This window comes from Castor canadensis, chromosome 4 (assembly GCF_047511655.1).
Source record: "Castor canadensis chromosome 4, mCasCan1.hap1v2, whole genome shotgun sequence".
In the NCBI taxonomy this organism is placed as follows: Eukaryota; Metazoa; Chordata; class Mammalia; order Rodentia; family Castoridae; genus Castor; species Castor canadensis.
In genome coordinates this window covers 29,976,960-30,004,192 of record NC_133389.1, presented here as the reverse complement: position 1 = coordinate 30,004,192, position 27,233 = coordinate 29,976,960, and the positions used below count along the sequence as shown (strand labels likewise).

Below are 27,233 nucleotides of genomic sequence, written 5' to 3'. Positions count from 1 at the left end.
AAAGAGGGGTTCCCAGGCCCATTCCATTCTTAGTAAGGTCAAATGTTCAGGGAAGGAGTTTGGAAATCCATATTTAGTAAGCATCCTCATGTGACTCTCAACATGAGGCAAGTCTGAGATGCACTGAATGAAAAGACACACAGCAAGGAAACTAATGTTCCCATTGAGCCCTTGGATGTATTGATTCTCCCCCGACAGGACTCCTCCACATTGGGTCTCGCCTCCCCTTTCATCACTCTTCATGAGGCCCCAGGCAGGTGTTCAACTCACTGATCTTTCAACAGGTGGTCCTCTTCCCCTTCCTGTGAATCTTACTTGTTCACAACACTGCACTATGATCACCACAGGCAATAAAAACAATGTGTTTTGCTGTTGTTACAATGGCAAAGTCATTTGCAGCTCAGTATCAGGACCACTACTTCCAGAGTTTCATAGAAACAACTGCTCTTTCAAATACTAACAAACTTTACTAAGCAATCCCAAGTTAAATGAAAAGGGAAATATATTCTATGAATACAAAACTAGATTGTTAATCAAATCATTGCTCATCAACCTGCTTTCTAAGGTAGGTACAGAAGTTTTCTACCTCACAAAAATACACTGTTGAACTACTACTACCTTTATTTCAGAAACCGGAAGACATAGTCATTTGCACTTGCTGGGCTGTTTCTAAAGAATGTCTCCTGCCATAGACAGAGCATACTTACTGCTCATTCTTCAGAAGGTAATACTGGCAGGGGTAAAACAAAGGTAGAATCTTATCCAGGACATGGACCACCGTTCTTAAATGCCTCGACTGAACCAGAATTCCCATCAGTGAGATGCCTTCTTCACAGAACTTCACAATGCTGTGGGAAAAGAAAAGGCAATGAGCATACAGAGGAGCTCATTCATAAAATTATATTCTTCAAAAGAGCTACCAACCAGTATCTGGATTATCTCAGGTCTCCAACACATTTTTTGTGCCAATTTTCACACAGAAATACTAGATTCAGAACACTAAAAGTACAAAGGGACTTAAAAACTCATCCATATTTTCATTTTACAGATGAAAAAGAATTTCCTAGGGTCAAAATGAGAATCCCAGTTTGTAAATTTCTAGTTCAGAGTGTTCATCACTAGCCTGTACTGTTTCTCAGAAGCCAGAGGGGCTCCTGAAAGCTGTAGGGGTTTCTCCTTGCCTGGGAATTCTCAGAAGTTACTACAGTAAAGGAAAAATTCATAGGTGAGTTCAATCTGCCAGTATAAACTGGCAAAATTCTTCTGAAGTTTTCTTTCTCTTTGATTCACTTCAGAGAATCTATCCTTATGAAATCATTTCAAATATAGGGGAAAATACAGAAGATGATCATATAACAATGGCACTTTTCACATTTACTAATAACTGCAAAACTCAAATGAAGGCCAGGCACAGGTGCCTTATACCTATAATTCTAGTTACTTGGGAGACAGAGATGAGGCGAATCACAGTTCAAAGCCAGCCCAGGTAAATAGTTTGTGAGACCCTGTCTCAAAAATACCCAGCACAAAACAGGGCTGGCAAAGTCGCTCAAGTGGTAGAGCACCTGCCTGACAAGTTTTAAGCCCTGAGCTCAAATCCCCATACCAAAAACAACAAAAAAAACTCAAATGAAGAGATGACGTAAGCAAGATCTAAGGACAATCTATTCAATGGGAATCTTACTGCATCATTTAAAAATAATACAACACATAACAGCCAAGAGCAACATGGAAAAACACTACTTCTATATAAAGATACTGTTACAGTTTTAATACAAATGTCCCCCACAGACTCATGTGCTGAACACTTGGTCCCCAGCAGGTAGCACTATTTTGAATGGTCTGGAAACTTTAGGAGGTAGGGCATAGTTGAACTAAGTAGGGGACTGGGGGAGGGCTTTTAAAGGTTATACCTTCCCAGTTCCTCCCTTATTCTCTGCTTCCTATCCACTATGAGTGAGATGAAGAACCTCCCCCTGCCACATGCTCCACCACGACGATGTTCTACTCAAGCGTGTAGGCCAAGCAACCATGAATAGAACCTTCTGAAACTATAAGCAACATAAATCTGTCCTCCTTTAAGCTGCTCTCTCAGGTAATTTGATCACAACTATGCAAAAATAAACTAATACAGATACTGGGAGAAAGAACATTAAATTTTATACGTGTGATAATAACTACTAGTAAAGAAAAGTTAGGGGCACCCTCTCAAGGGGACCCCCCTCAATTCTGGGGGCTCTACTATCCTACTTTACACTTTTCTATTTCAAAAAACTCTCCCACTTTACTAGCAAAAAAAGAAAAGTTAGATTAAGAGGGAAAAACACAGGAATGGTTTTACACCATAATGTTCATTGTATTGGAGTGGCAGAAGTAAATGGCTTTTTCTCCACTTTCCTATTCCTATAGTTTGGTTATAGGCTTTAACTTTAGGAGAAAAGAACCGTTTCAGAAAATAAAACTAATAGTGCAAAGGCTATGCCATGAGGGAAGTACTTAGAATATTAGAAGTGAACAATAAAGAACATAAAATTATATCTCCATCACTGCTGTAAAAAAAAAAATCAAAGGAAAAAATATCAGACAAAAATAAACAAACAAAAACACTGAATATATTAACATAAGAAAGACTGTGGATGATTTTTCTGACTATCATCATCTGTACTGTGTCCATAATGTTGTATTTGTGTACAACTTATGTCCCTGCCTACCCCACTCACAGCAAGCCCATCTGTAAGAATGTCTAAACTTTACTTTTGTACCCTAGAACATTTACATCCCAGATGACCACGGTGGAGCCAGCCCTAAAGGGAAACATTTTATTCTCACCCTCACTCCCATTCAGCATTCAGTAATCAGCACTAAACAAAAACGTACGCTCGCGAGAACTCCTAGCAGTGAATAGGGCTACAGTTCCAGAATGGATATGAGCAATTACGGACATCATGAAACAAGTTCAGAAAACTATTCTCAAAGAACCCATATGCCAGACACTGTTCTAAGTATTTTATGTGTACTTTAACTCACTTAAGTCTCATAAAGTAAGTTTGATATTATTTCCACTTTAGAGCTGAGGAACCAAGATTCAGGAAACTCCTGGGAATGATGTAATGAGTACCTTCCTAAGGGCCTAAATAACCATCTCTCCTTTTCTAGATCAATTCTACTCTCTCTTACCTAGCTTTAAAATTTGTCCGTAACTCAGCCCTACCAACCACCTAATCACCTCAGTCCTACAAAAGGAATCCTGGGCTTCAGTCTGGATATTTCCTCATTTCTCTTCATCTCACCCTCTCACCCTTCCCACTTAAGACACCAGATGCTCTTTCTCACATTCACTTAATCTATCAGCATTTGTTGAGTAACTACTAGGTATAGGTTCTGGAGACACAAAGGTGAACAAGACAAAATCCCTACCTTTTACAAGGAAGCTCTATGGATTTATCAAAAAATATATGTATTTGTTTGGCAAATGAGTGAATCTGGGCAGCACTTTCCCCTTGATAAACTATTAAAGACCTATTATTTGTCCTAATTACTGCCCCCCAACCCCTGCCATAGGTTTAATGAAGGGCTCAGGCCTTGGAATGTGAAAAATGAGATTCTAAAACTCCTATCTACAAGGATCACCACCTTGGAGGTTCAGCCCAAATACTGTACCTGTGGCCCACAACCGTCATAGATAAGGCCAGGTAACAACCAATAGGCATGCCTGCCTTCACAGCCTTCAACAGAGGATGAAACATCGGTGATTCCGTCATGTCAGGCACCGTTCTGGAGAAGGGGGCAGCTGGACAATTCTGCTGTATTCCACAATCATTTCTGTGCAGTTTTAACCTCAAGATCAAGTTCCAAGCCCATTGGTTAAATGAAGTCTCAGGAGTCTCTCCATATCGAACAATACTGGCCAAATATGAAACCTAAAACAATTATTCATTTTAAAACACATTAGTCACACACAAATTCAATCAGCAACACCATCTACTCATTTCTTTTTATGATCATAATGCCATGGAAAAAGAATAACACACTATTTACTGTCCTTCAATTAATGTTTGTTGCACTGCATTAAAGCAATTGTTTTCTCACAACTAACTACTTCCACTTACTTGCTTTGTGAATCTAATCTTAGCTCAAGCAAAAGAAAAGTGATTTATAAGTTATACTCAAGGAAGAGTGTGCTGGTAAATAAGTTCAACAATCAGGGTAAGAGTTCTCATTTTAGCGTTTGCCAATTCGTGAGATATAAAAACTCCTACCACAACCAATATCAAGCTATGAATAGTTGAACAACCTGGCTTGCAAAGTTTCTAAAACACTTAACAGTCAGTTCTTCTGAGCCAATACAAGTAAGCTCCAACATATCACTAGAGCTCAACTCAAATTCTGTAACACTAACAGTCTTAAAAAGACTACTTTTTAAGATAATCATTATCCAACTACAGAAGTCAATTTTAACATTTTACATTGCCAGAAATGTATTTAGAAAACCTAAGGATCACAGGAACGTAAATCAGGTCCTGTCTGGAGATTGGTACCAGTGGGAGGTAGGAGGATATAATGAAAGGTGTATGAGGATCAATGTAGTAGAAATATTATGTATTCATGTATAAAAATGGAACAATGAGAACTGTTGAAACTATTCTAAGAATGGGGGAGAGGGGATAAAGAATGGTACAAGGGTGAATTTAACTAAGATGCATTTTAAGCACTTTTGTAAATATCACAATAGAATAATATAAAAATTTAAAAATTTTTAAATAAATAAATACCACCCCTAATAAAAGACATAACAATACACAAGACAGGTATGAGGTCAAAGAAATAAAAGATTTTCAGAGATACGAATTCTTGCTAACTTCCAATGCAGCATCAACTATTTTTCTTCACTTAGAAGCTACTCCAACATGCACAACTTGCATCTGTGGTTGGTTATCATTGTATTAAAACAAAATTTCCACAGCGTGAACTCAGGAGACTGGGTAAGTATGTCAGCAAGATGAGCAGTAAGTCAGCCAGAAGTACAGCAGTGGGAGGAAACACATCACCTCAGTGTCTATTTTAAGTGTCATTCAGTCTATAGAGGTTTCTACAACTACTCTGTCTTTTTCTTTTTCTTTTTTTTTTCCATCAAAATCCATATAATCCATTCGAAGGTACCTATGTACTGATATTGCCAAATGCAGCTGCAGGGAGCAGGATAAGTTTGCATTTATAATTATTGTCTAACTTAACGATCAATACTGTAACTTTATCCTTCCAGTCCATTTATAAATAAAGATCTATGTTCTCAATAAAATAAGAGGAATAAATACCTGCTTCATACTTTCAGAAATAAGCCCAGCATATGGCTTTTGTGCAAGGTACTTCTGATAAGCTTCAAGAACCATTAAGGCCACTTCAGCATGGACTGCTTGATCCAGATGAAGGGCACCCTTTTAAGGAGAAAAATAATCATCAACATATCACCTTAACTTTTTTTATGTTCCTTTGTACCAAAAAAAAAAAAAAAAAAAAAAGAATAGGCAAAATAATAAAACAGGGTCTTGGATACAAATATTAAATGTTCCAAAACCATACCCCTAACAATAAAGTTAAACACACAGGAAAAAACCGAAGTCTAAAGAGCAATTACTATAACAAGTCTGAACTTGAGGCACCACCCCAAAGAGGTGTCTGTGAATGTAACACCCTATACCACCTTAGAATCTCTACAAAGAGATGGTACCATAACCCACACAAGAGAGTCACCAGGATTAACCTTCTCAGAACAAAAGCTGAAAGACACTTGTACATGTCATGTTCTCCCCTACTTTTACTTAGAAGTGTTAATATTTTGATTAAGGAGCTGAATAGTAAGGCCTACCTATGATAAAGACACAGGAAAGGTTTTTTTTTAAGTCAAAAATCATTCAATGTGGCATCTTTGGATACACATAATATGAACCAAACCCTTAATAACTATTAACTACTGTTAATTCCTATTACCCCTGTTAATAGTTAATAATAAACTGTTAATAGTAACTACAACACTGAGTCATTAATATGTGCCAGGAACTGTCCTAAATGTTACATATCTTTTTTTTTTGGGGGGGGGGGTGTTGAACCTAGGGCCTCACGCTTGCTAGGCAGGTACTCTTACCCTTTGAGCCACTCTGCCAGCCCATGTATAACTATCTTGCTAAATCCTTACAACAACTTTATGAAGTAGTTCTATTAATATCAGTATTTACAGATAAGCAACTGACCCAGAGTTTTCTGAAAGCTTGCTCAGGGTCACACAGCCAGGAGGTAGCAGAACTGGGATCAGAACTCAGGCCAGACTGGCTCAGAGCTCAAGGCTCAGAATTAATGAACAATATTTTAGAAATCAGCTCTGGCAATGACATGCCAGACAAACTTCAGGAGAAAGAAGGACCAGGGGCAGAAGAGGCCATTCAGGAGGAACTGTAGTAACTAGTCAGATAAAGCAACAGATAAGAAAAAAGAAAAGACTTTTCAATGTGGAACAATGTATCTTCCTTTAGGAATGCTCACTATGCAAAACAAAAGTAAAGAAAAGATCTAAAACTCCAACACAGCTAAAGAAGTTGCAGACCTTGTAAATGATACTTGGAAATGTTAGTGTTTTAAGAAAATGCTCATAAATAAATAAATAAATAAAAAGAAAATGCTCTCTTGAAATTGAAGCACAGAGACTTGCCAGTTTCTAGTTTAATACGTACCTGTTCAGCAAATCCCCAATTCAGTCCTTCTAGAATAACACAGGCCAGTTTATTCTTCACCGCTGTCAGGTTATGATTCAATAACCAATCCCGAATCACAGCTATCTCGGAGGCAGAAGGTTGCCAAAGATACAAAGGTAATTCTTTAAACAAGTATAAAGAAACCTTATTAAAAAGAAAACAGCAATAATTAAAATCAGGACTTACTTGGATAAACCTATCCTACCATACTACATAGTTACAAGATTGTCTTGAAAAGGAAGTAGAGTTTAATTTGATTTTTAGATAAGTGAGAAGCAAATCGAATGGGTATTAAACTGATGATATGCTAACAGCCCAATTAACAATCCTTTGTAAAGGCCAGCTTTTTTAATATATAAATTGGTATATTTCAGGTTAGATAACCACCATAGTAAGACACAAATTTAAAGCCAGGGTAAGTCAGGGGAAGGTCATTCATTTTACCCAAAAAAAATGGCACTTTAAATAGTTATTTCTTCTATTCAATGGCACTTAAGGGCTGAGGGTGCAGCTCAAGTGATAGAGCACTTGCCTAGCAAGAACGAAGCCCTGAGTTCAAATCCCAGTACCACTCAAAGACTATAATGGCACTTAAAAAGACATTTCTATTCGGTCAAAGCAATCTGAGAGAAGGAGTATAAGGAATGCTTAGGATTACTGATGAAATACAATCAATCAAGAGTTGGTGACTGTTGAATCAGGATGATGGGGACATGGCTCATTATATATTTGCATTACTTTTACATATTTTGAAAACATTCCATTAAAGTAAAATTCTTTTGGTCATACTATGTCTTCAAAACTTAATGAATAATTTACACTTAAAGTGTGCTCTAATTTGAACTAGCCACATTTCAAGGGCTCTAGAGTCACACGTGCCTAATGTTTAATGTAGTATCAGACAATACAGTTCTGGAACTACAGTCTAGCAATTTTCAGGTTTCTGCACTGCTCCAAATAAGGACCAAAATAAAAAAAAAAAGGTCACCAAAAGTGACTCCAGAAAAAAATACAATCTTAGTAAGATTAATAAAGATTATATCTGTTAAAGAAATTCAAGTTGTTATTAAAAGGCTTCCCACAAAGAAAACTGGCCCAGAGGATTTTTACCATTCAACAAAGAATTAATAACAATTTTGCCAAAAAAAACCTCTTTCAAAACACGGAAAGGAACCTCTCAACTCATAAGAATAATATAACCCTTAAAACCGAAACTTAATAAAGACATAAGAAAATAAAATTATATTAGATCAATATCCTTTGTGAACATATGCCAAAATATTATCCAATTGAACCTAGCAATTCCTAAAAAGGATTACACGCCATGATTAAGTGGTTTTTACTCCCTAAACCAATGATGTTTCAACATTTGAAAACCTAAAGTTTGAAATTTGACAGGTAAACAATGTAATTCACTACATTAACTTGGAAGGAGAAAAATACTAAGATGATCTCAATGGATGCAAAGTTTTTTGAAAACTCATAATGGAAGAAAAAAAAAAACAGCAAACTAGAAATAGAAACTAACTCAGCATAAGATAGAATTCAATGAAAAACTCACAGCTAACATTATCCTTACTGGTAAATTTTTTCAGTGCTGGACATAAACTCAGACTCTGCACACGCTAGGCTCTACCACTGAACTACATTCCCAGCTCCAATGGTGAACTTTTGAACTCTTTCCCCTACTATAGCTAGCCTCAGCCCTTTTTTTTTTTTGGGATAGGGTCTTGCTAACTTTGCTCGTGCTAGCCTCAAACTCCAGATCCTCCCGCCTCCACCTCCCAAGTAGCATGGATTATAGCAGTGTACCACTATATCCAGCTATTCATTATTCTTTCAATAAAAAAAGGATTTACATAGAATATTTTAAAATACATTGATGCTTTCACTGAAAGTCAAATAAATCACTAATTGTACCTAAAGAGGTTACTGGAAAGAAATATGGATCCCACTAACGAAAGTAGAATGTATCCTCTGAAGTGAGCCAATTTTTGAAATCATAAAATAGGCCAAAAAGAAAACATGGTATCAATTTGCAGGTTGTTTGCAAACACACCTCTGAATTTTACACTCTGAGATCTCCCAAAAGGCTTGGTCCTTTATCAACAACTATCCTCACCAAGAGCAATCTCCACACAGAATGGGCCCTTTCGTGCTGGGTCTCTAGAACAGAACGTTGCCTTCAAACACAATCCAAGTGTGTCAATGTTCAGCTCATTCCCCGCTCTGGAGTTCAGACTGAATCAAGGTTAGCCCAAAGTCAAAGCCATCACATTCATCTGAAGACATGGAGAGCTTGAACAATTCCCTCCAAAAACCTCAGCAAGCTCAGAGCAAAACAGAACCCCATGTATACAACAAGGCTGGAAGCCTTTTATAGATGAACTCTAAAAAACATCATGGTTCAAATTTTCACATTACCATTAAGCATATTTCTGGGCACAGTACTAGAAATACCGTGACCAAGTTAAAAATATAAGTGCAGGGCTAGAGGCATGGCTCAAGTGAGCTCCTGCCTAGCAGGGGCAAGGCCAGTACCACAAAAAAAAGTAAGTGTCGCCAAAACTAGAAAATCATCATGAACTCAATCAAACTGTAAAGATCATAGTGAGCTGGGCATGGTGATGTGTGCTTGCGATCCCAGAATTCAGGAGACTAAGGCAGAAGGGTCACAAGTTCAAGGCAGCCTAGGTTATATAGCAAGACCCCGTTTCAAAAATAAAAACTAAAAAGTAACATTTCTCCAGGATTAATTCTATTAGAAAATTACTCTAATTAGATAATTATTCTATTAGATAATTACTTTGGTTAGATAGTAACCAAAAACTTGCTGCTATAAAACTTCATATAAAGGTCTTATTTTGAAATAATCATTCATAGATATAATTCTAGGATACAATCTTTTTCTAAAAAAGTACCTTGTATTGACACTATGGAAAACAGAATGGCAGTTCTTAAAAAATTAAAAACAATTACCATATGATACAGAAATTCCACTTCCAAATTATACCCAAAAGAACTGAAAGCAAATCTCAAGAGAGGTATTTATACAACCATGTTCATAGCAGCATTAGTGATAATAGCCAAAATATGGAAGCAACACAAGTGCCCACCAACAAATGAATGTATAAACAAAACATGATATATAAATACACTAATATATAATTACTAAGGCTTTACAGGGAAGGAAACTCTGACACATACTGTAAGGACACTATGCTAAATGACAAACCAGTCACAAGAAAGCACATATCATACGATCCCATTTATACAAAATGTCTAGAGCAGGCAGATCTGTATAGACAGAAAACAGACACTGGTTGCTTGGGGCTGAGAAAGAACAGTAGGGAATGATAGCTAACGTGAATGAGGTTTCTTTGTGAGGTGATAAAAATGCTCTAAAACTGACTATGAAAACAGTTGTATGTATCTATGAGTACACTAAAAACCACTATGTACATACTTTACATTCTATGGAATGTAAATTATATCTCACTAAAGCTGTTTTTAAAAACTATATGAAGATTGCAAAATGGACTGATTGCAACAAATGACAAATAAACTACATCTGTGTCATGCTCAACTTATATTACTTCTTTTAGGCTGTTGAGTTTTTGCTTATTTGTTTGTTTGTTTGGGCAGTACTGGGATTTGAACTTAGGGCTTCATGCTTTCTAGGTAGGTGTTCTATCACCCGAGCCATGCCTCCCGGCTTAAATTACTACTTTTAATTTTGCATTTGACTGATTTCAATAGGCCTTTTTTCTTAGTCAGTTGTTTCATACGAGAATTATGAAAGCCAAAAATAATGAAATAAAAATTACTAATGAACAATGAGCTAAAATTAAGGAAAAAAACTATTACTGAAGGAGGTAGGAAAGCCAAGTCTGAGATATGAGAGAACCACTCAGCTTCTTATAAACACAGCTAATCCCAAACTGGCATGATGCATGGCCCAGAACCTTGCACACAGTAACAGTGAATGCTAGTTCTTTTCAGTCTATGGTGCCCTTACATAACAAGGTCAATCCCAACAATCTTCCTACTTTTGTCGTTGCTTGTCGTGGGATTATCCATGACAAGGATAATAACAAACAAGCAGTGCCCTTACCATTCCAACCTGGTCAATGGTTTCTTGAACTCGATCCAAGAGGACAGAAATTATCTCAGGGTGAACAGCTGTGATAGCCCCCAAAAGCTCTCGACCAACCTTTGAAAAAGTCTCTCTGGTGGACAAGGCAACATAAGACACCTAAACAGAGGGTAGGAGAGAATAGATGGCACTTTTTAATACCAATTATCAATCTAAACATATTTCTGTATTTTTTCCAAGAAAAACAAAAAGAATGTCATATTGACTCTCAGTTAATGTTCAAGAAGATGTTAGAACTTCAGACAGCAAACTATGTGTCTCGAGGAGAAAAGGTGGGTGGAAAGAGAAGGCAGGAAAATGACAAGTAGTTTTAACATGAATTCAAGTGCTGGAATCAAAAAGTACATCCCAGCTGGGCACAGTGATCCACACCTGTAATATCAACTACTAGAGAGGCAGAGATCAGGAATATCATGGTTTGAGGCCAACTCAGGCCAAAAGTTAGTGAGATCCCACCTCAACCCAACAACCATGGGTGGTGACATGAATCTGTTATCCCAGCTACCCAGGAGGCATAGGTAGGAGGATTGTGGCCAAGACTAGCCCTAGGCAAAAACCCTATCTAAAAAATAATTAAAGCAAAAAAAGGCTGGGTTATGGATGAAGTGGTAGAGGATCAGCCTAATAAACATGAGGCTCTGAGTTCAAATGCCAGTACCACCAAAAAAAAAAAAGTATAACCCAGTAAGGCATGGTGGTACATGGTTATAGTCCCAGCTACTTGGAAGGCTGAGGCAGAAAAATAGCTTGAGCCCAGGAGGAGTTCAAGGCCAGTCTATGTAACATAGCAAGATCCCATCTCAAACAGAAAAGGTAGCTGATGGAATGGCTTTAGTAGTAGAGTGCCTGCCTAGCAAGAGTGAGGCCCTGAGTTCAAACTGCAGTGTTTCAGTGCTAAAAAGAAAAAAAAAAAAGGTATGTTCCAAAGTTTGTCATTATCAATGAAATATTCTCTTTAGTGTCAAAACTTTAATAAACTTAAAAGAAATCACTAAAATGATTTTAAAAAATCATAATGTATTTCCTGGAAATATATAATCTCTCCTACAAAATGAGATCCATAACCAGAAGAGCTTCTAAAATATCAATGTTAACCAACTCCTCTTGACCATATCTTTCATAGTGTAGTTTACAATCCATTAACCAGCGATTTTTTTAATACAATGGAACAGAACAGAAAAATAACAAAGAGAATAAAAAATTTAAAAAGTAAGAATGCATCACAGGAAGATTAAGTTTTGCTTCAATCACACACATAGGGTCAGACTGTAATGCAGAATAATAGTTTTTACTGTGACTCTTGGTCAAAACACTGGAAACACTAGTCAAGAACATAAATACTATCTCAGCAATAGAATTTGAAAATTTAATATATGTGAAAATACCTCTCTCCCCAATTATTTCAGACCATGAAGATAATCTGTAATTCCAGATGCATACAAGTATTAACACACCTGGAAGCCAAGTTTCCATGTTACTGGTAGGGATGAAGGAGTAGAGCTTTTGAGGGAGAGAGTAGAAAAGTGAGAAAAAGAGACAGCATAAAAATTGTTAAGTGCCAGGCTATACTTGACTGTCCATTTCTTAACAAAGACCATGCATCAAATTTTAAAGAGATAGTAGTGGAAAACTGTTTTCAATACTCTTATAGACAAATGATGTTCCTGATTCTCTGTCCCCTTCCATTAGTGCAGGCAGTAGCTCAATAAGCAATAAGTCATCCTTTTTTTTTTTTTTTCTTCTGTTTATGGCAGTACTGAAGATTGAATTTAGGGCCTCACACTTGCTAGACAAGTGCTCTACCACTTAAGTCATGCCGCTAGTCCTTTTATTTTTAGCATGTTTTTCAGATAGGGTCTCACATTTATGCCTAGACTGACTTGGACTGCAGTCCTCCTACCTCCAACTCCCAAGCAGCTGGGATTACAGACATGTTCCAACATGCCCAGCCCTCAGTAAGTCATATTTTTTAAAAGCAATCTCCAAAATATCAATGGATAGACAACCTAGAAGAAAACATTTTTTGCTGACTTATAAAATTTCATATTCTAACCTCATATATCTCCAGAACAATAATTTTTATGAAATCTTCATCCACGTTGGTTCTTCTGGCCTGAGCCATTTGTGCAAAGGTAGTTAGAAGACAAATCTCTTCCGAGCTATTCATGGAAGAAAGACACTTCTCAAAGTTCGCAAAATGCTCTGGGTCTGCAAGTTCATATCAAGAAAATTAAAGTGGAGAAAAAATTAATTCATATATGTTGATTACTCTTCCAAGGAGAAAGAGATCTAGAATTAAACGATATTTAGAAAGATTTAAAGACACAAAAAAGGTTCTTCTCTGCTCCAAAATGGATTTCTCCATGTATCAGAAAGAAGAGTGGACCAGATGGCTCCAGAAATTTCAGCCAACTCTAAATAGAATGTAGCTTCAGACATCTCTTGACATCTCTTAAACCTCAGCTTTCTCATCTATCTCAAAAGGTTACGAAGACTAAATGACATGTCACTGGTAAAGCACTTTGTTAACTGCAAAGCCCTACTACTACTGTCATTAGGGGTCACCCTCAAAGGAAGGACTGGTGACTGCACAGGCTCACTTGAAGCTCCTGGGTTAATTGTCACCCACAGAAATGTAGATACTAATAATGCAAACTACTCAGCATAAACATGGCATTCCATATAAAGGAGATTGGCTTATAAATGATAACTGGGGACAAGAAATTAATTATAACCATGACTGAAGTACTGATGAATGTAACAGTATATAATGTTTTACCTAGTTCTCAGAGGATGCTGTACACAGTATTTCATTTCATCACTAGGAGGCAGTTTTAACAAACAACTTTGCAATACAGTACAGAAAACTAGATGTTGAGAAGGGAAGATTTTTGTAGAGAGGGCTGAGTTGCTCAGCAGTTACATCTGCCACAGTGCATAACTCAGAGCAGATGTGATGACTCTACAAGTAAGACCCAAGCAAGACTACACTTCGGCAGGCAGCGCAGCTAACCGTCCCAGGAACCTCCAAAAGAAAAGTCTGTCTTCTGTGTTTTCTATTTCAACCACAGAATAGCAGCCAGGGAGCAGACAAAGGCTATGAAACATTCTCACCTTGCTCACTTAGAAGCCTATGTCCCACTATTGGAACGATCTAATGTAAGCACCTCGCCTAGGACAGTGCAGAACCATTTTATGAAACAGCAATGTAAATGACCCAGAAGAAAAAAAACACAGACAAAAGTGGATTCATGTAAAACACACATACACACACACACACACACACACACACACACACACACACACACAAAAGCCAGAGAGAATGAAGACATTAATCTAGAAAGGGAAAATGAAGACAAAAAAATAAAGTATGAATGTATGCAAAACCTACTTTGCAAATAAAGCTCAATTTTTAAAATTTATGATTTTTTAACCATTTATTTATATATTTATTTTGGAAATAATGGGGTTTGAACATAGGGCTTTGCACTTGCTAGGCAGGTGCTCTACCGGCCCAAAAGTTTATGATTTCTTTTTAGTGATATATTAGTTTAAAATTTTGGAAAATATGCTGGGCACAGTGGCACATGCCTATAATCACAGTACTCAGGAGGATCAAAAGTTCAAGGCCAGCCTGAGCTATACAAGAAGACTCTGTCTCAAAAATAAATACATACATGTCTATTTGAAAAACAGAATTCACTTTTCAGATGGTTTAAAATCCTGTTAATATTTTGGTTATGTTTTCTACTGTATTTTTTAACGTACAAGGCAATTGATAACATACAAGGTAATTGTTAAAAACCATTACACATCTAATTATTGATCAGATTCATTTTTCATTACATTACTTTCATTTTTCATTACAACAAAAGTAAATAAATAACCTGTAGTTTGGTGTTAATATGTTAAAACTTAGTCATGTTTTTACCAAAATTAATTTTTTAAAGTATACCACCTGCCTATCTCTTCACCTATTTTATAAAAACAATGCACCTTAAAAAAAAAAAAAAACTCGGCCCAAAACCTTAACAAATTCCCAGACAATTAATATATACTTATTAATCTGAATAGAATAATTTACACAAAGAAATGATTCCTAAAAATGAGACCATTATGTTTGCTGACATACAAGTTTGGACTAATCAAATTTGTACCTCGAATATGCCAGCTTCTATCCAATAAATCAAAAAAGTAAACAGTCTGTTGAATTTGCAAATCAATCAGTACTCAAAGGAAACCATTCTCTTAGTCCTTCTTAGAAGGACTAAAGCTATGACAGAGAGGCATATGAGGGTAGGGGAAGCTGACACCACCTGCTTGGGAGAGGCCTTACCTTGGAGCTGCTTCTTGCACTCGGCAGGCTGGAGGGCACAGCAGAGCTGCTGCAGGTTCCCACTCTCCGCCTCGTGCATGAGGAAGAACAGCTTCCAGAGCATCTGGACTGACAGCGTCCCAAATGGCATTTCAGACATAAACAGCCAAATGCCAAGTCTTCATGTTTTAAAAAGAGCAGATATAAATTTATGTATTATCAGCTTTCATCACACTAAGAAAGTGGAAACATATCTTCAGCTTTTGCACACAATAAAAAATTCTTAAATGATGCTGGGAATTCTTCTAACATGCTCCAGTCATAAATAGCTCAAGGATGGGTAACAATAACAAATACTCACCAAGTAGTTAGTCTATATCAGGTACTATTCTAATTGCCATATCACATATATGTATATATGTGTCATATATATATATATATATATATATATATATGATACAGACATACAGATTAAGTATTCCTTATCCAAAATGCTTGAAGCCAGAATTGTCTCAGATTGTGGATATTTTTTGGATTTTGGACTAAGTACACATATGTAATGAGATATATCAGAGATGAAACCCACAGCTAAACATGAAATTCATTTATCTTTCATGTATACCTTATATACATGGCCTTGAAGGTAATTTCACATAATATTTTCAGTGTGTCTGTGGAGGGTTGTTTTTTGTTTGTTTTGTGGTACTAGCATTTGAACTCAGGGCCTCATGCTTGCTAGGCAGGCACTCCACCAGGCTGGTGTGGCTGTGTTTTGACTTCAGTCCATCACATGAGGTCAAGTATTCAATTTCCTCCTTGTGACATCATGTAAGTACTAAAAAGTTTCTGATTTTGAAGGTTTTTGGATTAAGGATGCTCAGAATGCATATAACATCAACTCATTCCAACTTCATTAAAACAAGGCAGTGATTTTTGGTATTATTCCCAATTCACACATAAGGCCATTAACACAAAGAGGGAATACAAAGAGACACAGTTGGGTTTTGAACCAAAGATCCTTTTAAGACTTTGGTGACAGAGAGGCTGTTACCTAGACATACATGTGTGTGTTGGCTCAGGTAGATATATAGGTAGATGTATACACCCAGACACATGTGCCATCCAGGGACTCCTCACTGACTACCCAATGAGATTCGAACTCCTCAACCCCACATTCAAAGGTTTCCAGAACTTAGCTCTGGTCCGTATTTCCAACTACACCCCTCTCTGCATCCAGGATGTCAAAGCACTCCAACGAGCCTAGAGAGTACCCCCAACACTTCCCTCTCTATTTTTAAAAAAGATGGAATGATCAAAAGATAGAATTTACAGTCAAGATCAAGGACTAAGACCCATGATAGTCCAATACTTTAAAACACTTACAATAAGACAACTTTGACAATAAAATCATCAAATCATTTCTACCAGATACTGGATACTGTGCCTCAGTGTAAGCACAGAAATGAGCATAACAAAAATCATTCTTGTCTTCCCCTGCTTAAGGCAATCTTATAGTTCAGGGGTAGTAAAACTGAGACATCAGACTAGTGTTATTTTAAGACAGAATGAAACCTGAAAAAGAGATAATTTCTGCCAATAGGGTACACATTACAGATAGCGAAACTAAGGCCCAAGAATTTGTCCAAAATGAGAAACAGATGAAATTCACTAAGACATTACTATATAAAGGTCCACACCATGGGATTACTCTCATCTGCCTAGTCAGGGAGCTCTCACCAATTATCATTACATCTTACCTTTTGGCCTTCAGCACATGTAGTACAGCTCGTAAAAACAGCTCATCAAATTCAATCTGCAGTTTCTCCATGGAGTAGGGCTGCAGTACTAATTCCAAGCCTCTGTTGTGGCTCACATACTGTGCCCAATGGTCACTCACATAGCCAAGGGTCATCCTGAATATGAGGAAAGACAATATGGCACTTTTCATCCACTCACTCAATATCAGCACCTTTACATTACATTTGCAGAATTGATATACTCAACACAATTTCCTGAGCATCAACTATCTTCTGGGTCCTGTGGATATGTAATGGGGAAAGTGAAAACCCCACCCTCCTGGAGCTTAGACTTAGTGGAAGGCAAACAGAGGCCAACCCGAGCAAATAGTTCATAAGACCCTATCTTGAAAATACCCAACACAAAGAAGGGCTGGCAGAGTGGCTCAAGTAGTAGAGTATCTGTCTAGTAAGTGCAAGACCCTGAGTTCAAACTCCAGTACTGCCAAAAAAAAAAAAGTATATAATCTCAAAGTTATAGGACACTTGATAATAAAACCATAAATCCACTTCTCACTCAAATACTCAATAATACTTTCCCAGTTCACAAAGAGTGACCACTGATTTAAGTCTTTGCAATTTTTTAAATGGCACTTATCATAAATTAGAGTAAGAATAGGTGAGAGACCACCAAGAACATGTGTTGGCGAGGATGTAGGGAAAAAGGAACCCTAGTACAGTGCTGATGGGAATGCAAGCTGGTGCAACCACTCTGGAAAAAAATTTGGAGGGTTCTTAAAAATCTAAATATAGACCTGCCATATGATCTAGCAATCCCACTCCTGGGGATATACCCAAAGGAATGCAACACAGGTTACTCCAGAGGCACCTGCACACCCATGTTTATTGCAGCACTATTCACAATAGCCAAGTTACGGAAACCACCAAGATGCCCTACTACTGACGAATGGATCAAGAAAATGTGGTATTTATACACAATGGAATTTTACTCAGCCATGAAGAAGAATGAAATCTTATCATTCGCTAGTAAATGGATGGAACTGGAGAACATCATTCTGAGCGCAGTAGCCAGGCTCAGAAGATCAAAAATCCTATGTTCTCCCTTATATGCAGACTTTAGATCTAGGGCAAATGCAGCAATGTGGTTGGACTTGGATCACACAATAAGGGGAGAACACGTACGGGAGATATAGGAATAGGTAGAAAACCCAAAACATGAAAGTGTTTGATGTCCCTACTCCAGAGGAACTAATACAGAAACCTTAAAGAGACAGAGGTTAAACATGAGAAGGGGATCAGGAACCGGTATAAAGATCAGTTAGAGATGAATCAACTTGGGTTGTAACACATTTGTACATGGAAGCAATGCAAGGAATATTTCTGTATAGCTATCCTTAACTAGCAAAAACACTTTGTATTCCTTATGATGCTTATATCTTTTCTTCAACAAAATTAGAGATAAGGGCAGAACAGGTTCTGCCTGGAAGTGAGGGGGGAGGGGGGAAAGGGTGGGGGAAGGGGGCAGGGGGGAGAAATGACCCAAACAATGTATGCACATGTGAATAATTAAAAAAAAAAAAAGAATAGGTGAGAGAAAAAACAGGGAAACAACGACATTAAAAACTACTGCCAACTTTCCATAGCTCAGTGAAGTGACAATTCCAATCTAGGAGGTACACAAGGGAGAGCAAAGGAAGCAGAAAGAGCCCACCATTTCTCTTGACCCTTCTCTCTGGCCCAGACTTCAACTCAGCAGCAGCTTGGAGGACCAGGATTCCAAGAACAAGTACCTAGCAAACTGCTGAATTTGGGATAATTAGCCAAATACTTTGGAAGCATTTATAAAATTTCCATTTGGTAGGTGGAAGAAAAAAATCTTTTAAGAACAATAAGACTTGAAATATAAAATGCCCATCATCCCATTTACACAGCATCTGTGTATGAGCATAGTGGGAGCACACAGACAGGGATGAACCAACAGCAGTATTACCTGATCATGTAACCAATTCGCTTCACAAACTGCCTATAACGGGCTCTGTTAAAGGTTTCTAATCCCACAGCCAGAAGCTCCACTAATGAGTTGGCAAAGGCGAAAATTTTCATCATCTCTTGAGGTCTTGTTGTTTCAGGAAAATAATCACCTATAAGTTAATCAGATAAAAACATAAAATTATAATTACTATGAGAAAATGGTGAAGGATATAGGTATAAATACCTTAGTGGGAAACGAAACCAGGATGGAGGGAATTAATAATCCCATTATTCTGGCTCCTATGCCAACATGAAATAGGAAACGAGTGAAAGTGCAAAATTTAAAAGTATTTTTAAGCCAGGCAACATGTAAGCTAGTCAGCCTTCTCACATTTAAGCACTGAGTGGGAAATTACCAGCACAAAAGAAAGGAAATCCAGAATAAATAGCACAGGAAAACCAGTATCATGAGTCACCAAGAAGCAGGATACTATGCTTCCTATGTGGAGCTTGCCACTACCACATCTGATGGATGACAAAAGAAATTGGGCTACCTTTCGCTTTAAACCCAAGAAGATGTTGAAAGAGTTCATGAAATGGAAACTGTGACAAAAGGATGACCAAATCATCTTCATTAAGGAGAATCCAACTGGTCTCAGGGTCTTCATCCTAAAGGAAAGATGCCAAGATGTGTTAGCTGATTGGATCAGAACACACTTGGGTCTGAAGTTATAGAAGCTAAATTATCCCCGCTCTCAGTGATACACATGTGGAATCTTCATTGGTCCACGTGAACTTTTCCTTAAAAACAAAGATTTATAGCCTCAGTTTCTCAGATAGCCCATAAATCCTTGCAAAATGCAGAGTAATTTTATATGTATCTGGGTTGTGTCCTTTCTCCAAGGGCTGAAACAGCTCTCACTCAATTTCCATCCCAAAGATTAAAAAAAGGAAAAAACTTCCCTAGACTGGGGACCTTACTATATATATATCACAGTACTTTGATAACATCAATTAAACACACCCAGGTACTAAGTTGTTTTAGGTAAAATTTTTTTAATTGTAGTGCTGGGTGAAAGGTACATAGTGACATTTACAAAAGTTCTTACAATGTATCAAATATATCATACTTGAATTCACCTCCTCCATCATTCTTCTTTATCCCCCTCCTACCAATTCTTGGAATAGTTTCAACAGGTATCATTTTTGCATTTACATACATGAGTACACAGTACTTACATTAGGTAAAATTTTCTTCCCCTAAAATAAAGGTCCACTACAGTGCTCAACAAACTTTTGTTGAAGCAGTTAGCATGTGTCTACAGAAGACTCAAGTTCAACTATCAATTAGTGCTGCTGAGGGCAGGAAAATGTAACAGTGGTCACACACAGAGATCATATAGGCAGTATCATTGGGGTCTTTATGTTTGATACAGAATGCTAAATTCACCTTAGAAACCAAGCTGACCTGTGTCCTAAGATATACTACATTCAAAGTGAAAGGATGTAAAAAGATCCTGAGAACTTGAAGAATGTATCACTTCAATTTCAACAAAGGACAAATGCAATTCATTCATAATCTTCTCAAGCCACTCATTTTAATCCTTTGATGTGTCTGCTAGGTTCATATGCAATTTTTCCCCTGCGATTCCTGTGTTGGGAACTTGGTTCTGAGGCTAGCAATGTGGGGAGATAGTGTGGAACCTTTAAAAGGTGGGGCCTAGTGGGAGATCCTTAAGCCATGGAGAAAATACCCTTGGAAGGAATTAAGAAAGTTCTTGCTGGGTGCCAGTGGCTCACACCTATAATCCTAGCTACTCAGGAAACAGAGAGCAGGAGGAGCGCAATTCAAAGCCAGCCTGAGAAAACAGCTCTCAAGACCCTCTCTCAAAAAACCCATCACAAAAAAGAGCTGGTGGAGTGTCTCAAAGTGTAGGCTCTAAGTTCAAACCCCAATACTGAAAAAAAAAAAAAAAAGTTCTTATGGACCCCTTAGTATTTCTCACAAGAAGGTTGCTTTAAAAAGGGCAACTCTGTCCTCATCCAGCTCTCTGGCTTCCTGGGTTTTTGTTTTGTTTTTGCAGTGCTAGGATTGGAACTCAGAACCTACACCTTGAGCCACACCACCAGCCCTTTTTGGTGAAGGTTTTTTTTCAAGATAGGGTCTCAGGCACTATTTGCCCAGGCTGGCTTTGAACATCAATCCTTCTGATCTCTGCCTCCTAAGTAGCTAGGATTACAGGCATGAGCCACAGGCACTAGGCTGGCTTCCTATTTTGACTTGTGATCTACCATGTGGCCCTTGCCAAGGCCGTGCCATGCCGTTTGGATTTTCTCCAAAACTATAATCCAATTAAACCTCTTCTTTATATAAAGCTACTTGCCTTGAGTATTTTGTTACAGTTATGCAAAATAGATTAATATAATATTCGAAATGGGTAACAAATAAGAACGTCAAAACTTCAATTAGAGTAGTAGTTCTTAACTCTGAGTGAACATAAAAATCACCAGGCAGGCTCAGAAACATCTGGATGTCAGGCTGTAGGCCCGGGTGAGGCTTACTGTAAAGTGCCCAAGGGTCTCACTATGTAGCCCAGGCTGGCCTAGAACTCATGGTCCTCCAGCCTCAGCTTCCCTAATGCTGGATTTATAGAAATGTGTCACTGTACCCAGCTCCCTAAGTTCTTGAATTCACTCAACATTTGGTAAATGCTAACCAAGAACCAGCCACCAATACAGGGTCCTTAATCTACCAAAAAAAAAAAAGACTTTTTTCTTAAAAATATCATTCTAGAAAAAAATACTGCTCCATTATAATCTTTTAAGGACCAATTTCTACAGGTCATGAGAAGCTCTTTAGGAAAGTATATCAGGCTCTAGCAAAGGTGCTGTATACCCACATCATTTACCACCACCTCTCTACTTGCTGCAAGTGTCAGGAGGAGTAAAATGACTGTGAAGTTCTGTGAAGGGGACATCTATTTCTGAATGAGTACCTAGGGAAATAAATAGGCATAAACCCTACAACTCCATGCCTGTCATTCTAAGAACTGTCCACTGCCTACTTTCAACTTCTTAAACAGAGAGGGATTTTGTAAATCTGGTAAATGGACATCCTAAATAAAAATATCTTATGAAGATTTGGACCAGAAAAAAACACTCATAATGAGCTGGAGAAAAAATTTTCATACAAATACACTAACCATTTATATGGCAAATAAATAAATAAATAAATAGCAATTTAAAAAAAATTAGCAAGCGTTATCTTGAGAAGCTGTATTTTGATAATTAAATTCTCAACAAAAATAGAAAACCAGGGGTGGTGGAGTGGTTCAAGTGGTAGAGCACCTGCCTAGCAAATGCAAGGCCCTGAGTTCAAGCCCCAGTACCACCAAAAAAAAAAAAAAAAAAAAAGAAAACCAGCTTTTACCCATTCAAATGAGAAGATCTAGGTAAGAAATTCTTAAGCGTTAAAGTAGAACCTTGGTGAGCCCCAGTTCTTAATTATTCAGGGTCTTTGATACTCTGTAGGTGAGACCCCCCCCAGGAACTTGTTACTACATAAAAGAAAATCCTGATGTAAATTTCACATACCATGGCTATATTTCAATTCTAGGTTCCAGATTCTCCCAACTGAATAGAATGATATCCTAAAGAAGGGTGACAGCCTAACACACTGCCTCCAGTGGCTTCACATTTAATGACCATCTGATTCGAAGCAAGTTATTTCACTCCTCTGCACTTCAGTTTCCCGTTCTCTCTAAATGGGAATCACAACAGTACCCCTCAAGGGGCTGCTGGAAGAATTAAATGAGATAATATAGGGGAAGTGCTCAGAACCACACCTGGCACATAAAAACAGTTCAAAATGATTAGTGAAACGATGCAGATATGGCAAGTTACCTCTTCTCCTCCCTCATCCACTAGTGTCCAGGTCCCAGACGAAGGCCCAGAAGAGGATGGCTTCCACTCACTGGGCTTCATGTGGCACATAAACTCTGCTCGATTTCTAAAGAAGGGCAGGAAAAACTCTGATCACAAAAACATAGAAAGCCCCACCTGAGTACATCCTAGATCATCAATGCACCTTTGAATGGTTTAAATCAGCAAACAAGAAGGAAGAACTGGCTGAAAATAAAGGATTCTAAAATCTCACTAACTGAATAGAAAGCATAACCATTCCAAATTAGTAATGCTGAGTAACTGTGGAAACGCAGTTAGACCAGTACAGCAACCAGTTCACAGTAGAAGCTATGTAGTATGGTTGTTATAAAGCCTTCCTTCAAACAGGCTGAGGAGTGTTGCTGGGGAGAAGCCTTTAGGAAATGTGTCTTACTGAATACAAAAGGGCAATCCACACATGATAGAGACTTGTTTAGGGCCAAAAAAGTACATACAAAGGCAAAAACATCTGAGTCAAATCATATCTCCCTGTGAAGAAGCAACCTCTGCAAGCATGTGGTAAGGGAGAGAAGCCAGAACTCATGTCAGCTGGCCTTTTCCCAAGCAACTCACTGGATCTGATGAGTAGGTTAACCAAGACAGTCTCTTCTCTTAGACCACAACCCAGTTCTCAGTCCTCTCTGAGAAGGCGTATTTCTACCTTTCACCAAAAACCTTCTCTCACCTCTAGCTCTGTAGCTACAGTGCTGCATTTCAACCAGGCAAGCTCTAATCCTAAGCTGCAGGTGTCCATCATTTTGTGTCACTTGTATGTGACCACCTGGATGCATCAATGACCTCAAATTTCCTCTGTACAAAACAACTCTCCTTTCTGAGTTTTCTGTGTGTTAGTGCTTCTAAAACTTTCTCAGTCATTTGGACTTGCACAGTCTAGAGTTACCACTGACCCATTCCTTTCCCTTTATTCAGTCAGCTACTAAATCCTGACCTGGGAAAGGTGATCTACAAGTTCCCCTCCTCTGTCCTCTACCATGACCCTGAAACAGGTTTAGAGGTAGACAAGTATTCTAGGGCCTGAGAGCAGATGACAGTAACACACACAGTTTGGGGTCATCTATACACTGACCCTGCCTTCTCCCCAAGTTGAGGATGTGCCCTCTTGATATTGGGTTTGGGTTCCAGAGCCAGGAGAGCCAGACATTTGTAACCATTCAATTAAGCAGAAGTACATATTCTTCTGCCTTCAGTCCACCCAAATCTTCCATAAATACAACTTTATCTGTTTAAAGACCTTCCAGTGCTAGAAAAGCCAGACCATATCAAATCTAGATTCCTTAGTCATAAACTGTCTACCCTTTAACTCTCCCTAGTTATTCACTTTTGTTACCACCTCCTGCACTCGCCTTTGCCCCATTTAAGCTGATCTGCCTATCTCTGTGCAGCCACTCCAAACTACACTGCAATCTTCTCCCCACTCCAGGTCTCCCTAGTCCTTCTCTCTCAATGAAATCAGCCACCATCAACCATCTATTCCACTCAACTCTTCATTCTCTAAATTTCTATTGCAGCAACCAAGCCTCACAATTCAGTACATAAATCTCTGTGGTTTTTTATCCTGTAGCACCAAATCTCTTACTTCTAAGGAATAAATCATCTCTTTATCTGTGGCACCTTTCACAATGATATATACAATAAGAGAGACAAACATACTAAAAAGGAGGCTCCAAAAAAGGGTTGATAAGCAGCTTAAAAGGGTCACTTTGGAGTACCGAACCCAAAGAAAATCTGCAATGTTAAACTCTAGAATCTTGACATGTCTGTTAGCAATTCTCCTTTGGATCTGGAGTCAAGAAAGCCAATCCTTTGACAGAAAGAAGCATTTCAATTTCTACTTCCCAAAGCTCTTCCACACTTACTTGACAGGAGACATCAGCAGGGCAAGAGACTGCATAAAATGAAAGACCCCTGATGGGTTATTCAGGACTTTGATCTGAAATCAGAAAAGAAAAAGGCACACTGTAGAAAACCAATTCAAGTGTCCATAATTTTAGTTCACAAGCACTCTAACAATAAAATTGCTATTAAGAGAACAAAGGTGAAACTGGCACCTAATCCACAAGTGCAAGACACAGCTCGTGGTTACCTGGCAGCACTGCCTCTGCTATACTCAAGATCAGAAGTACGTGAGAAGTTTACATCAATCACCTGTGACAACATAAGATGAAGGAGCATACTACTACTCCAATCCAAAAAAAAAAAACAAAACAAAAGCAAAAAAAAAATTCTTCCTTCTCTTTAAAAATATTCACACTTCTTGCCACCAAAAATACTAAAGTAAAGGAAATGTGAAGATGAACATGGCATACATATTGGCTCCTACCATGTCAGCAGTTGCTATGAGTAATAAAAAGACCCACAGGAAACATCAGAGAGGAGAAACTACAAACCATATGATCAACTTTGAAGTCTATTCGAGTTGACCACATAGGCCCAAGATCTCTGCTAGTATGCTGGTGGCTTCTGTTTTACCTGTAACATCTGTGACATGAGATGGATTACTTTAGGAAGTCATGTTGAGTACTACAGGAAAAAAATCATCCTAGAAAGCCTTCCTACACATAAATGCTACAGAATTAAATACTACTGAATCTACCAAGCCAGACTATAAGTGAACTTTTACAAGTCTATCATAACTTCCTAATTTCATCAACTGTGGGTAGCCTAAGAAGTTTTGGCATAACACCTCCTACAAGTATATACTAGATCTATTTTAAGAATTTTATCTTAAGTACCAGTATTTTTAAGTAACTTATTTTAAGCAGTTTGTTCAGAAAAAAAAGTCCAATAAAACTCTTTACCCCTCTCTTTGTGGAATCAGAAGGCCACACATCTTACCTGGATGAAAGAGACAGCCCACTTACTCACACCAGCTGGGCATCGAAGAATATGGTTTAGGAGAAAGAGGTGATCTCCAGGACAGCCGACTCTTTGTAACACTGACACCTGTACAACAAAGGGTTCATGGGTTCAGATTTTCAAAGAAAAAGAATTTATATAACAATCTAGCCAAGCCATTTATCTGATGTTTAAGTACATGTAATCTTTCAAGAGTAACCAGATAAATACTATTGACTGGTTGAGTTTCTATCACAGAGGTACACAGAGGCCAATCAATCTATAAACACTATGACAAAAACACACTAACCACATTGGAATAGATGTCAAGTAATTTAATACAATCTCAGTTGTAATAGTTTTAAAAATCCAACAACCACTCTGGAAAAAAATCTGGAGGCTACTTAAAAATCTAAACATTGATCTACCATATGATCCAGCAATCCCACTCTTAGAGATATACCCAAAAGAATGTGACACAGGTTACTCCAGAGGCACCTGCACACCCATGTTTATTGCAGTGCTATTCACAATAGCCAAGTTATGGAAACCACCAAGATGCCCCACTACTGACAAATGGATTAAGAAAATGTGATATGTATACACAATGGAATTTTATGCAGCCATGAAGAAGAATGAATGTTATCATTCGCAGGTAAAGGGATGGAACTAGAGAACATCATTCTGAGTGAGGTTAGCCTGGCCCAAAAGACCAGAAATCATATGTTCTCCCTCATATGTGGATATTAGATCAAGGGCAAACACAACAAGGGAATTGGACTTTGATCACATGATAAAGCAAGAACACACAAAGAAGGTATGAGGATAGGTAAGACACCCAAAAAACTAGATAGTATTTGTTGCCCTCAACACAGAGACACTAAAGCCAATACTTTTTTTTTTTTTAATTTTATTTTTCATATGTGCATACAAGGCTTGGGTCATTTCTCCCCCCTGCCCCCACTCCCTCCCTTACCACCCACTCCGCCCCCTCCCTCTCCTCCCCCCTCAATACCCAGCAGAAACTATTTTGCCCTTATTTCTAATTTTGTTATAGAGAGAGTATAAGCAATAACAGGAAGGGACAAGGGATTTTGCTGGTTGAGATAAGGATAGCTATACAGGGCATTGACTCACATTGATTTCCTGTGCATGGGTGTTACCTTCTAGGTGAATTCTTTCTGATCTAACCTTTTCTCTAGTACCTGTTTCCCCTTTTTCTATTGGCCTCAGTTGCTTTTAAGATATCTGCTTTAGTTTCTCTGCGTTAAGGGCAACAAATGCTAGCTAGTTTTTAGGTGTCCTACCTATCCTCACCCCTTCCTGTGTGCTCTCGATTTTATCATGTGCTCATAGTCCAATCTCCTTGTTGTGTTTGGCCTTGATCTAATGTCCACATATGAGGGAGAACATACGATTTTTGGTCTTATGGGCCAAGCTAACCTCACTCAGAATGATGTTCTCCAATTCCATCCATTTACCAGTGAATG

General features: G+C 38.1%; 1 protein-coding gene across 8 annotated transcripts in view; it reads right to left on the bottom strand.

The window, feature by feature from the left end:
* Epg5 (ectopic P-granules 5 autophagy tethering factor) overlaps positions 1-27,233 on the bottom strand; it is a 100,765-nt gene that overhangs the window by 56,568 nt on the left and 16,964 nt on the right. For all 8 annotated transcript variants that reach the window (XR_012447040.1, XR_012447041.1, XM_074069891.1 and 5 more), the window contains exons 5-17: positions 25,744-25,851; positions 24,765-24,838; positions 22,849-22,954; positions 19,500-19,614; positions 18,965-19,115; positions 16,975-17,130; positions 15,239-15,396; positions 12,956-13,110; positions 10,861-11,001; positions 6,726-6,890; positions 5,316-5,435; positions 3,661-3,920; positions 708-848 (exon numbers count right to left, since the gene is read on the bottom strand). Coding sequence is in view for 6 of the 8 variants with exons in the window: in XM_074069891.1 (XP_073925992.1) it covers positions 708-848; positions 3,661-3,920; positions 5,316-5,435; positions 6,726-6,890; positions 10,861-11,001; positions 12,956-13,110; positions 15,239-15,396; positions 16,975-17,130; positions 18,965-19,115; positions 19,500-19,614; positions 22,849-22,954; positions 24,765-24,838; positions 25,744-25,851 (1,850 nt within the window). In the remaining 2 variants the exon portion in view is untranslated. The remainder of the gene's footprint in view (positions 1-707; positions 849-3,660; positions 3,921-5,315; positions 5,436-6,725; positions 6,891-10,860; positions 11,002-12,955; positions 13,111-15,238; positions 15,397-16,974; positions 17,131-18,964; positions 19,116-19,499; positions 19,615-22,848; positions 22,955-24,764; positions 24,839-25,743; positions 25,852-27,233) is intronic.